Here is a 14,067-nt window from a genome sequence, read left to right on the forward strand (position 1 = left end):
TCATAATGCGGTCAGGGTTGCCTCTTGCCGCGTCATTCGTACCACCCTCATTTGTGCCCTAGCCTGGATTTGGACACCAGGCACCTTGCAGTCTTCCTCAGTAATGCCCGTGGCTCCCAGGAGAGCAACTCAATGATTTGTGACCGGCATCCACTTGCAGCTGCTGATGAGTGGGCTTCACCAAGCTTACCACATGTCCATGAGCAACCTGCTTGATTCACAGGGTTTATCCGCAGTGTAAACAATGCATTCCTGGTACCGCCTCCTCATCCAGTCAAATGTGGGAAAGAACTGACTTGCCAGAGGGACTTTATCCTTATAGTACAAGCTGTGTAACTTTCTGAATAATAGGGGCTGATGTAACCTTACATCTGAGCAGCCCAGTTGCAAGGGTTTGGGCAGCTATGTTTTGCTTCCTTACTGGGACAAGGAGCAGCCAAGAAGCTTCCATTACTTGTATAAGTTGTTTTCATTCTTCCCCCATTTGCAGCCTTGTGTTCCTGTCAGTTGATTGTTAGACCATGAGGATCAAGCTGCTCTGCCTGCCTTTGAGTGCAAAGTCTAATTGGCCAGAACTCTCATCCCCCATTAGTCTGCAAGTGTGGCTCTGAGATCTTCAGTATTCTCCTGTTTCAGCTGCCCCCATGCAACAACCCTGCTCAAAGATCTTCTGCTTTCAGATTTTTTTTTTAATTGGAATAGTCAGGACAGCAGCACAGCTGCACAGAAAGAAAAACCAACCAGGCTCAGTCCCTCTTTTTTTCCCCTGGAGGGACAGCTGTGTGGTCCCCATTATAATACAGCTCTTGTCCCCCCACCCCGCCCTTATCTTCCAATGCAGGGACAGCTGAGAGCAGCACTGTATCATTCATGGCTTCTTGTTCATGCCAGCTCATATTCCAGTGCTGGGACAGCTGGGAGCAGGGACACCTATCATCGCATAGTACATCCTGCTCTCCCTCTCACAAAGCACTGTACCTTCAACATGAGGGAAATACCTGGAAAGTAGTAATATCTCAGACATATAGAGGTGATTGGGAACAATTCATTAGGGCTTGCAATGTGATGATATGGAGCATACAAATAAGCAATGTAATGCCTTATGGCTAGGTACAGACATTCAAAAAGCCCAAGACAGAATCAATCTAAGTTATGAGGTTTCCCATAAACGGCATAGTTTAGATAGTAAACAGTAGTAGTAAACATAGTAGTAAACAGACCACACGTTCATCATTGAGGGTGGGGAGGGCCGGGGGGAGCAAATCTTAGACCAGGTTCTGCATTTTTAAACCAGTCTATATGTGCTGAACTTCTGTTCTGTTATGGGCATGGACCAGTTTTGTTTGCCACACTTCTGTTCTGTTACAGGTATCGACCGGTTTCCGACTACTTATACCTGTAAACGTGTAATGTCTGTACCTGGCCTATGGGTCTGTGTATGCAAAGGCATCAGGTCACAAAACATGGAGGCTTTTCCTTATCAAGTTCTCTTGTAGCTTTTCATGTTCTGGGTATCTCAGCATCAGAAGGCTGCCAACATAGTGGAGGAAATTTGGGGAAGAACAAGAAAAAAATACTTATGAGGGAGGATTAATTGAGATAAATACTTGTAGCTGGGCTAACTGGCAATTAAATGGGGAAGATTTGACACATGTAAATGCCAAGAGAATGTTTGGAGGGCGTATAAGGAGGAGGAGTGAAATGGTATGGAATGAAGGAGAATGGGAGGTGTCATTGTGCTAGACCTCCTGTTTGCACTATCCATCACTTATACAGAAGGGGGAGGGGTGTAGCCCAGGGAGATAGCTTTCCTTGCCAGCCGGTGTTATGTTCCAAAGTTTCTATACATAGAGGCAGAAAGTCATATGTCCTTGTATTTGGTGGGAAGGTTTGGCTGTCTACTAAGAGAACTTGCTTATTCTGATCTTTAAGCAGCCAGATAAGCCATGTGTCTATGCCCTTTCTGCAGGTATAGACTCTGGGCGGATGCCTGTGCAGAGATGTTTGGAGGTCTTGATATTTGTGCTGTCAAAGCTGTCCACAGCAAGGATGGGAAAGACTATATCATTGAGGTGAGACCATGTTCCTTTTGACCAATATGTTTCGAGATCTGTACACCCCCATATTCACCAGGTTTAGTGTGTGCATTGACATGCTGACACATGCACATGTACTCTGTCCACATATATACTCTTTCCCTAGATGCCTGGATATTTTCTCCAATTAATATGCCCATGTATAAATTCTGAATCACAGTCAAGCAGCCTAATGCGTTCAACTGGACTCCTTGGTTAAGATAAAGATTGGGAGTCAGGCTCAGAGATCAGGTTTAGGAGTCAGTTTGAGCAGGGGACATACTATGCAGAAACTAATGATTAACCAAAGCAATAAAAAAGAGGTCCTTAAGCACTGGGAATAAGCCTCACTGTCTTACTCAGGGCATGGATATCTCAGAGTTTATTAAGAAAGCAGACAAAGGAGACAAATCCCTGACACAGCTTGTGGATGTCATGTCCAGAAACACATTAGCAAGAGAAACTGTGGCTGGGAACACAAAGGTTCCACATGAGTCTTACCACTCCAGTGGGGCTGAACTTGGGAGTGGGTTGAGTAGCATGATCAGGTCATCAGGACAGGGTGGAAAAAGAAAAGCTGGCAGGGAGATCAAAGCAGAAACTTAAGATCCTCTTTGGGGCCAAGAAAATCTGGCAATTGAACAAGTGTCCTCTGTCATTATGCAATGTTATTGGAAGAGAGGCTCCATATCTGACCTACTGTAAACTGCAGCAGCACAGCCCAGGAAGAGGAAGAAGAGCAAAAGCCAACCTAGAGATCCCTTCATGGGTGCTGCTGACACATTGGAAAGCTATGTGTGGGAGAGCAGTCCCACCCGCTGAGGTTTGGGAAACTGATGAGAACACATGAGCCTTGTAGTGACTGCACATTCCAGGATTATGCATTTAATCTCTGGGGACCAGTGACCTGTCAAAAGGCATGTGATGCAAGTGCACTGCCAGCAATGAAGACATTTGTTAGCCTGTTCCAAGTTATGACAGTGGAACAACTGTCACTCCTTCCCCTATGTGGAAGTCATCAGCAACTTTTTAAAAGTGCAGCTACTTTAAAAACACTCACTGCACTGATCCTACAATGCCCTTCTATATCTATGTGGGTGTGTGCGTGTGCAGGCCTGCCTGTGTGAAAGGGTTAACCAAGAAAGTTTACTCACCTGCATTTCTGTGTGTTTGCCTGTGTGTGCATGTGTTTGTATGTAAGAAGTGGAGTTCTGTACCCCTGGCTCTGTGTATAAACGTGTACACATCACATCTGCCTCTAAATGAAGGAATGGGAGATTACACATTTTGTTCAATGTATGCCTCTGGGGTAGGGAATGGCTTCTCACCTCAGTCTCTGTGTATGCATGTCACTGTGCAGAGAGTACCAACCTGCCCTTACAATATTCACTTTGTTGCACACAATGAAAGAAATCCACCCTGGAAAAATAGAGAGAGCAAGAGCTTCATCAGGTACAAATTAAAGAGCCACGTTATCTTTGAATGGGAAAAACAGATTGCACCGACTGAGGACTTAGCCCAGAGGACCTGCCATGCCAAGAGTTTAGCCCCAGACAAACTGACCATAAAGAAAGCTAAATAGAGCAGAATAAAACAGTGGTTCTCAACCTTTTTTGTACCAGAACCCATTTGTAAGCACTGATAGCCAGTCCTGACCCCAGGGAGACATGGGGGGCATGTGCCCATCCCCCCAGATTTGTGTGCTGCAGCCATGCTGGACCGGCACAGGCAGAAACTACCTCTGCGGCCCAGTGAGTGGGAGCTGGTGCAGAAGGGCAGAGCAGGGTAGCAAGACTCGCTGTTCTCAAGACCCCCACACCAGCTGCATCACTAGCAGTGCGAGGAGAATGGTTGGGGGGGAACATACTGCCCTCACCTCCTCTCAACACCAACCACGCCTCTCAGGCTGCGGTTCTATCACACTACCATGGTCCAGCTGCTGCTGCCACTCCCCTCAAGCCACCCACACTGCCCACCACCCCATCTCCTCTCCACGGTAGAGCCATGGCCTAAAGGGAGCAGCAGTGGCATCCAGGCCATGGTGGCAGGGTACAGCCATGGCCTGAGGGGAGCTGCTGGCACTGGGAGGAGGTAAGGGCAGCATGCCCCTTCCTCCCCTGTCCATTATTCTTCATGCTGCTGGCAGCACGGCTGGCATGGGGTCCCTAGCAGCAGCAACAAGTCTTGCTGCCTAGCTCTGCCCTCTAGCTCCTGCCACTGGGCCATGGAGGTGGCTCCTGCCCCTGCTGGTCCAGCCAGGCTGCAGCCCCATGCCCACTGTGGGTGCACTAACTGAGGGGGCATGTTCCCCCCCATGCATCCCCAATGCGTTGCCTGTGCCCCTCTTGCTCCCCATCTATGTCCCCCCTGGGGAACTGCTCTCTATGCTGCCTGCACACATGCATGTGGTATCCCTTGCCTGATCGCTCTCCTCCCACTCCCCCCAGCCCCAAGCAGCCCTTTGCAGGCTGGAACTCTGTCAGCCTGCAAGGGGAAATCCACAGATTCCTACATTTTTCTTCTTTAAAGGAGAATATCTGTGATTTTCCACATTTTTCTATGACTACTCACAACCCTTGCATATATTCTTGCGACCCAGTTTTGGGTCACAACCCACAGGTTGAGAAACGCTGGAGTAAAATAAAGCAAAACAGGCACAATTTCTGTTCATGCTGGTTCTGAAGAAGCTGGAAAAGAATTCCTATCCCTTGCTTCAGTTCCCGGAGCATTTTTCTTGACCAGAAATGAATGTGTTTCTTACAAATCGCTGAGATTTACCGTATGAAAGAGAGAATTTTTCTGTGTTGTGTTGTAAGAAATTGTTGCAAAGTTCACTGAATAAATAGTGAATTTGCACAACATGGCCAAGCTAAAGAATGACTCTTCCTAATGAAAAACTTCTGTCAGAAAAGCTCACCAAGTGATAGATGGGCAGTTCTGTGGTTTGAGATTTATCATAATTGCTTGTGGCAAATAGAGAATCAAATCAGGAGAGATTAAATAATGAGCCCAGGGAAGGAAAAGTGCATGTTCTGTGAACTTGATGTAGTTACTATAAATTTACCTTCAGCTTGTTCGCCATGACCTTTTCTATTAGCTGATCTCACCACCTTTATTTCCCACATTGCGCCACTAATTTTAAAGATGAAATTCAGACCTAGAGTGCCTTCCGCTGATTTCATTCACAGGTGGGAGCTCCAAATTTGTCTCAGCTCCCTGGCCTTGTTTTTCTCTGCTCTGATGGTCTTTGTCACATGGCTAGAATTTCAGAACCCACAACTGAGGCCAGGTTTTCAGAAGAGTTCAGCTTCTAGTTAGGTACCTAAATGAATGGCTGGGGTTTCAAAAGGACTCTGCATACTAGGTACATGTTGGATGGTGAGCAATGGAGACTCAAATTTCTATAATATAAAAAAACCCAGTAATGCCTGGTTAATTGCAGAATGAAGCATAACTAAAACAACTCATGGAACTAAAGAATAATCAATACTGGATTCACTCTGTATTTCTCTTCTCTTTTTGGCCATGTACCCAGCTGTGCTCTGTCTATTGCAAGAGCAAAGCTTTCTGTCCCCAGCCACGCTTACTGCCAAGGTCTTGCCACTTGAACGAAGGTCTGTCCATGCTTTCACCATTTTTCTATCAGCACCTTTGATATGTCTAATCATCTGTTTCCTTCCTTCCCTCAAATCACCCAGCACCCAACTTTCATCCATGGGAACACAGAATAACAAATCCAGCCTGCAGGTCTCTGTGTAAGATAGAAGGGGGAGGAGGAGTTTTCCAGGATCTCTTCTCTGCCTTGCCGCCTTCCGTTCCCCCTGTGATACCTTATCAAGCAACAGCAGCTGTGTCAGGAGACAGCTGCTGACCTTGGACAACTACAAAGGCAGGGTCTGTATGTGCTGACATCTTCTCCCTTCACTTGGCTGTTCTTTGGTCTGCTTCTCAGGAAGAGATGAGAGGAATCTGTTTGCATTGCAACTCTTCCTACTTTTCATTTTACGTCACCCATGCAGGGCCAGGTTCTGATCCTGCCAATTGCAGAAACGTGAAGCAAGCACAGTAACTGAAAACATCATGTAGTCCACAGAAATTACCTTCCTAATCAGCCTGTTCCTCACCCTGCCTTCTCCAGTGCTAGCCCAGTGCAGTGTTTGTCCTCTTTCAGTGCCACAGAAATAAGTTGACTCAGAAATCACTAATAATTAGATGCCAAATGAAACTCCCCTGGCTTAAGTAGGCTTGCTACAGGATAAATTTAGCCTCTGATGGCTTTGTTTCTAATATTCTCCATTTATGCTTCAACTGCTATATCAATTGCTGCTACAATGGCTGCGGGAAGCCATTCCCAACATTTGAGTGTAAGAAAATATTGTTTTCAGTACAGAAGTATCACAACAGCTACTATACTACTAGCTAGGCAGCTGTCAAGTTACTTTATTGCATGATAGCTTGCTAAGGAGAATAATGGCACCATCTAGTGGTCATAAGTCTACCCATATGTAGTTAGATTGAGAGAGTAAGTAGAGTTAACACTTAAGGGGCTTTCCTTTCCCCTTACATGCTGGTTCTAGCATTGCCAAGTGAAGTGGGAACACCTGCCAGAGGAGCCAACAGAGCTACATGCTAGTGGCTGCATCTACACAAGACACTGACTGTGCAGTAGCTCGTTACTACTGTGCACTAGCATCACATGGCACAAAGCATGACGCGATGCTACTGCAGAGTAGTAACAAGCTACTGTGCAGTTAGCATCACCATAAATCCATTCAGGGATGCTACTGTGCAGTAATGCCAGTCACTGCACAGTCATTGTGTATGCAAGTACTAAATGATGGCAAGAGTTAGTGTCTTGTGTAGACATGGCTAGTGAGAATCCCTAATTCAATTTCAATTTATTATTATTAAGGATTCTGGCTAAATGCCATGCTCCTTAAGACGACATAACACACATACAACCATAATATGAACATAAGCCTTCAATGTGATTCTGCGGCTAGTAAAGCGAGCAAAACACTGGCTTGCATCCACAGATGCTTCTCAAGCAGATCTCAGGACATCATTCTCCCATTGTACTTGGCCTTGGTGAGGCCGCAGCTGGAGTACTGTGTCCAGTTTTGGGCTTCACAATTCAAAAAAGGATGTGGAGAAGCTTGAGAGAGTCCAGAGAAGAACCACGCGCATGATCAGAGGTCAGGAAAACAGACCTTACAACAACGGGCTGAGAGCTATGGGACTCTTTAGCCTGGAAAAGCGCAGGCTCAGGGGTGTTCTGGTGGCCACCTATAAGTTTATATGGGGTGTTCACCAGGATCTGGGGGAACGTTTGTTCACCAGAGCGCCCCAAGGGATGACAAGGTTGAACAGTTATAAACTACTGCAATACCGTTTCAGGCTGTACATAAGGAAGAATTTCTTCACTGTCCGAGCCCCCAAGGTCTGGAACAGCCTGCCATCGGAGGTGGTTCAAGCACCTACATTGAATGCCTTCAAGAGAAATTTGGATGCTTATCTTGCTGGGATCCTATGAACCCAGCTGACTTCCTGCCCCTGGGGCAGCGGGCTGGACTTGATGACCTTCCAAGGTCCCTTCCAGCCCTAACGTCTACAAAATCTATGAATGAATAAGTTTAAACAAAGTAACCGAATTCCAAATATTATACTAAAAACAGAGCCCACCAACATAAAAACATTATTAATATCAGTACAGTAGTAAATCAAGACATGAATTCTATAATATTGTTGTACGTGGATCCACAACTGGGACAATAAAATCAAATCTAATGTTAAAATGTGTCACTCGTATCAGTAATAAGGATATTTAACTCTAATTGCCTCAGCCTTGAAGCAAAAATTGCAAGCCGGCTTACTACATTTGGATCTATTTGCTGTAGAAGCCAGATTAATTTCTCTCTGTTTGATAAATATCTTGATTTCTGCAAGTACAGTAATAAATAGGTTCTCCTTATGTCATTATATAAAGAACAGCCTAATACATAGTGGATAGTATCTTCCACAACTCCTAGACAGACTGAGCAACATCTTTTAGCCCTTGGAATGGAAAATCTACATCCAGCCAGAACAGCTGTGGGCATCTGTTTGGTCCTGAGTCTAGTCAAAAAGGATCACCATTTATTATTGAGATCCCAGTGTAAATACCTTTCTCCCCCACAATCTAATTTCCAAAGCCTATATAAAGGGGCTATGCAAGTAGCTCTAACCACTGCAAAATCATTCTCCCTGGCAATATCTCATATCCTCTGGAAAGCCTGATCCTTTTCTATGGGAGAGAAAGATCTTTCATTATCTTTGAAATAGTATCCCATCCCAGAAAGTGCAAAAGTGCAAGAAAGAAAAGCTAACCAGGATGATTGGAGAGGAGGGGGATTATTAACATCTTCTACGTAGCATAATGTAAGCAGACGAGATGGCAAAAGGGGCAGGATTTTAAACCAAAATCCTGCCATTCTAATAATAATATTAGTTAAAATAGAATCCATTCCCATCTCTAAGCTCAGAAAAGATGCAGGAGTTGAGGGAGGAAGAGCCAGAAGAGCCCTAAAAAACTTTTTCTAAGGTATGTCTACATCATTACTAGTGGCATAACCCCATACTTCAGTGCCATATAAGATCTGAGAGGTAACTTTGGCTTTATATGCTGATAAGAATCCCTAATAATAACTGGATTGGATTCCAAATCCAATGTTCTATGGCTCTCCTGGCCACTGCTCCCACATCTGTATATCTACCAAACCCAGTTACCTCTAAGGAGATAGCTGTGGAACTGCAAGCCTTTAATGCATTTATCTGACCTGTGCTATTTAATTTCCTTACCTCTCCTATATACCTTTTAAGTCATACATGGAGAAAGCAATGTAGTTTGGTATGAAACTTCTCATTGGGTCCTAAAGCTATCCACAACTGTAACCAGAGCCCCATATGAGTTTAGGTGGAACACAAACTAAAAATGATGTCAAACTGAGGGCATTGAAGAGTAATCTGTAAATGAAGTCATCCATATCATGTTAGATGGTCCCTCTATGAATGAATTCCATTAAGAGAATACCTTAAGGCTAACTATGGAAGACAAGCATGCCAGTGTTTCTGCTTCCCTCTGTGAGTTGACTCTTACCGTTTGTAGTATGGCTGTGGTGGTTGTTTGAATATAAGTCAGTTCCATGTCAGACGAATGCTGTTTTTAACACTGCTTTTCTGAGTTTCTAACATTCAGTTTTGCTTGCTATTTTTATCTATAAAATATGTTGATGAGGTAATATGCACTCTACCATACTGAAGTTTTTCATGTAGGGTTTAGTTAATGTTTGTAAAGCACTTGAAATATGACAGGCAACTTTTCTCATGATGTTTGAGGAGGTGGCATGTAGCAGCAATTCTCACCCTTCTTAAATAAGTGGACCACTTCTTAAATAAGAGAACCTTTCAAGGGCCTCACTCCTCCCCGAACTTTTGCTTCCTCACACTCCCAGAGGCAATTATATAGGTTGTTTACATGACAGCAATATCAGACCACTCTAAAGGAGGCCAGATGAGAGTAAATTTACTGTCCTCGGATGGTTGCTGCTGTTTGGTGACATCCTGTCTTTTTTGCATCTGTGCTGTTTACTTCCTCTCCCTAGGATTAGAGCTTTGCATTGATTACTACCAAATCTTTCCTGGTTTGCTCCAGTACCCTTTGCTTTAATCTCTGCAGGTTTCCTTGCAGTTTGTTTCCCATGTCCTGTGTGCCTGTAATGCATTGTGTTCATGCCAGAATAACACCCATCCTTGAAAAACATGAGGCAACCACTTAGGATGCAGAAATAAACTATTGTGTGTGCAGTCGTTCAAAGAAGCTACCAGAAACCTTTAAAAAAAAGCCTTTGTCTTAGGCATCAACTACTAGGAGGCCTCGCTTCACAACACCTGAGAAATGGTCCTGTCATGGTGCCAGGCAGCTACACTTCAGAATACAGGGAAATGACAGGAAAAGGCGGTTGGGGATGTGGAAGCACAAGGGAACTTGGAGTGAGATTGTGGATCTAGAATTTCCCCTGCCATAGGGAAGGCTCCTTATTAATTGTCCTTTTCTCTCTTCACGTAGGTGATGGACAGCTCAATGCCCCTTATTGGGGAGCACGTGGAGGAGGACAGGCAGCTCATAGCTGATCTAGTTGTCTCCAAAATGGCTCAGCTTCTTGTGACTGCAGGATCTATGCCCTCACCTCTAAGGCCTTGGGTAAGGACAGGCAGAGCCTTTCAGGCAAGCTAATGTTTTCACATGCTCTCATGGGTGCTGGGCCAATCAAATGCCTCAGGAGACTGAACACTACTTTACTGCTGGGAAGAGATGTCACGCCATGGAGTGTACAGGATAGTCCTCTGTTACTGGTTCAGGGGGAGCTCTTCCAGAAATCTTTTATGGTGTGTCCATGAAAAATGTGTTTCTCCGTGTTACCATGGAACTGTTGTCTTAGTCTAAAGCATTCATTGGTTTTATGTATCGATACACATAACTGCACCTTGTGACTTGGTGCAGACTTACCATGAGTACACATCTCTATAAAAAGAAGTATCATTAGAAACAAAGACTGTCAACACTTTGCTGGGAAGTGGAGACAATGATGGGGGAAGTTGATGTGGGAGTGGAAGCAGAAGGGAACAGTAGGAACATCTGTGCAAGCAAAGGGGCAGTTATTGCTATGGTGAGTTAGGCTGGGCAGCACGGTGGCAGGAAATGATAATATGCCCAGTGAGGTGCTATGAGAGGTGACAGAACAGTGAACTAGGAAGGCAGAATCAATTTTATAGCATGGCGTAAAATAAATTCAGTAAATCAGACCTGTGCCAGGCAAAGGCTGGATGGATTATATCCTCCTCCCTCTAGGGAAAGTGAAGTCTGATATTTTTTGCAGGGATTATAATGAAAACACAGAGAATAGGAAGATATTCTAAGATGATCACCAGCAACACATGATTCAATCCCTTATAAAACCAAACCAAGTGGTCTTGTTCACTGTTGATGAAGCCTCTGAGGCTCTTTAGAGGCATCTGATGCCATTGGAGTCAGCATGGATGCTGCTTAGGAAAACAATGAGTCTTTCAGAAGGCAAATGTACTGTTGAAAAAAAAAGGAATGAGGAAAGTGAAAAAGTAAACTAACATGGCTAAATGGCAAGGTTTGAGAACATATTGCAGAAAAACAGAAATCCATCAAGATAAGGAAATATGACCCTAGTGAAGCCACTGAACAGAGGTATTAATTACAGCAGGCAATAAGTAATAAGGAATTGGAGCCAAGTTGAATTTTGAAAAGTGAATAACTAGAAGGGTTAGAACAAAACAAGAGATCCTTTACGAGAATCTGAAACAAAAAGCCAGTAAAGAAATGGTGTGTTTTCTGGATCATCAGGAATTGGATAGAACAAATACAGAAGATAAGGACACTTCTGAGAAACCAATTTCTTTGCACCAGTCTCCCTGAGGACATCAGAGAGGTAGCTGGAGATGAAGTACTCCCAGAGACTTAAGTGACAGATGAGCTACTGATGCAAAGTGATATTTATAAAAAAAGTGATAAGTCAGGGAGCCAAATTCTTACGTCTAAGAGTTCTGATGGAGCTCAGAGTGGAGTGGCTAAATTACTAATGAAAACATGTAATTTCTTAGTAAGAACAGCTACTGTTTCAGGAATGGAGCATAGCAAATGTATGTAAACTAATGTTTAAAACAGGTTCTAAGGATGATCTAAGAATTTATAGACTGGTAAACTTGCATCTGCTCCTGACAAATTGTCTGAAACATCCATTACAAACAGATAACAGAATAACAAAAAGTTGGTAGATCATGATCTGATTGGGTCTGAAAGTCACAACTTCTTCGAACTTTTATCTTGCACCATTCCTAGAATTCGTTATTCCTTCTCTAGTATCTCACTGAGCATTCTTCCAGAAAGTAGCGAGTGACTAGCTACCCAGATCAAGGACAACAAGAATTCCTTTTTTTCCACCCCATTCTCATTAAAAAACTAGGGGACTGTGGTGTCAACACCCACACAGTCAAATGAGTCACCAACTGGCTGGAGGGCCGCACCCAGAGAGTGGTGGTGGATGGGTCATTTTTGACCTGGAGGGATGTGAACCGTGGGGTCCCCCAGGGCTTGGTCCTGGGGCCTGCACTGTTCAACATCTTCATCAGCAACTTGAACGAGGGGATAAAAAGCACCCTGTTCAAATTCGCAGATGACACTAAGATGTGGGGAGAAGTGGGCACGCTAGAAGGGAGGAATAGGCTGTAATCAGACCTGGACAGGTTACAGGGGTGGGCGGTTGAGAACAGGATGGGTTTCAACACTGACAAGTGCAAGGTACTGCACTTGGGGAGGAAGAACCAGCAACATACCTACAGGTTGGGGAACTCCCTTCTCGTCAGCACAGAGGCAGAAAAAGATCTCGGAGTCATTATTCATACCAAAATGAATATGGGCCAGCAGTGTGGGGATGCACTCAGGAAGGCCAACCATAGCTTGCTGTGCATCCACAGATGCATCTGGAGCAGGTCCAAGGAGGTGATCCTCCCCCTCTATGCGGCACTGGTCAGGCCACAGCTGGAGTACTGCATCCAGTTCTTGGCACCGCACTTCAGGTGGGATGTGGACAACATGGAGAGGGTCCAGAGGAGGGCCACGCACATGATCAGGGGGCAGCAGGTCAGGCCATACATGGAGAGGCTAAGAGACCTGAACCTATTCAGATCCACAAGAAAAGGCTGAGAGGGGATCTAGTGGCCGTTTACAAACTGGTCAGAGGGGACCAGCAGGCATTGGGGGAGTCTCTGTTCCCCAAAGCACTCCCAGGAGTGACAAGAAATAATGGTCACAAGCTGGCAGAGGGTAGATTCAGGCTAGACATCAGGAGGTGCTACTTCACTGTCAGGGCAGCTAGCATCTGGAACCAACTTCCAAGAGAAGTGGTGCTGGCTCCTACCATGGGAGTCTTTAAGAGGAGGCTGGATGAACACCTCGCTGGGGTCATTTGAACCCAGTACTCTTTCCTGCCATGGCAGGGGGTCGAACTTGATGATCTGCTCAGGTCCCTTCCAACCCTACCAACTATGAAACTATAGTTATATCTATGTTCTACCTTGGGTATTTTCCATGCTTCTAGGCTTTGCTGGTTGCCCCTCCACCTCCTCCCCTGTTTTCTGCTACATGTCACGGTTTTTTTAAGCCTTCCCACAGGCATTGATGTGAAGGGAAGAGAGGGGAGCAGGAGGAAAGCCTGGAGGGACAGGTACAGGAAGTGCTTACCTCCAGTGTGGGGAGAGGCCAACCCAGTGGAGAAGACAAGCTGATGAGGTTTTGGAGCATATGCTCCTTCCGTATTGGTGGAAGAAGCCCCCAGACTGGTAATTCTGGCCCCAGAGAGGAGCCACAGAAAATAGAGGTGACCAGAGCTGGGAGCTTTGGCAGTGGTTGATCCCCTGTTAACCACTGCAGAGAAGGTCCTCAGGGGACCAGAAGAGCACCAGCTGCATTTAAGGAAACCCATGCTAGGGAGTGGAGTGGGACTGCTGGGCCCATGAAGCAGGGGCTGGAGGAGGAGGTGAGTGTGAAAGAGTGAAAACAGCCAACACCCTGAGTGAACAGGGAAGGTTATTACTCAATATGCATTCACCTCCCGACAAGTAACAAGAAACATCGAAGTGTGGCAAGTGACAGATGGGTATTACAGGTTGGTATTTGCAGAACCTTCCAGTTCTCCCCAGGGCTCAGCTCAACAAAGTGCCAGGCCATTGGGGAGCATGGCCATATAGCACCTATACTTGACAATTGGGTGTTGGATACAACCAAGGCTAGGGACTTTGACTGGGGGATGCCAATGCTCCTGCTTGGACCCAAGCTGGATGTTCCTGGCTAGAGGATCTTGCCCTTCCACTCAGTGTCAGACCGGTTGCCTTATTTGGGATCAGGAAGTAATTTTACCCTGTAGTC

General features: G+C 45.3%; 1 protein-coding gene across 1 annotated transcript in view; it reads left to right on the forward strand.

Annotated features, from left to right (window-relative positions):
- Positions 1–14,067, forward strand: part of SYN3 (synapsin III) — a 328,068-nt gene that overhangs the window by 304,816 nt on the left and 9,185 nt on the right. The window contains exons 9-10 of the mRNA XM_019515812.1: positions 1,970–2,072; positions 10,180–10,314. Of these exons, the coding sequence (XP_019371357.1) occupies positions 1,970–2,072; positions 10,180–10,314 (238 nt within the window). The remainder of the gene's footprint in view (positions 1–1,969; positions 2,073–10,179; positions 10,315–14,067) is intronic.

Source organism: Gavialis gangeticus, unplaced genomic scaffold (assembly GCF_001723915.1).
Source record: "Gavialis gangeticus isolate Ggan-Ray unplaced genomic scaffold, GavGan_comp1, whole genome shotgun sequence".
Classification (NCBI taxonomy): domain Eukaryota; kingdom Metazoa; phylum Chordata; order Crocodylia; family Gavialidae; genus Gavialis; species Gavialis gangeticus.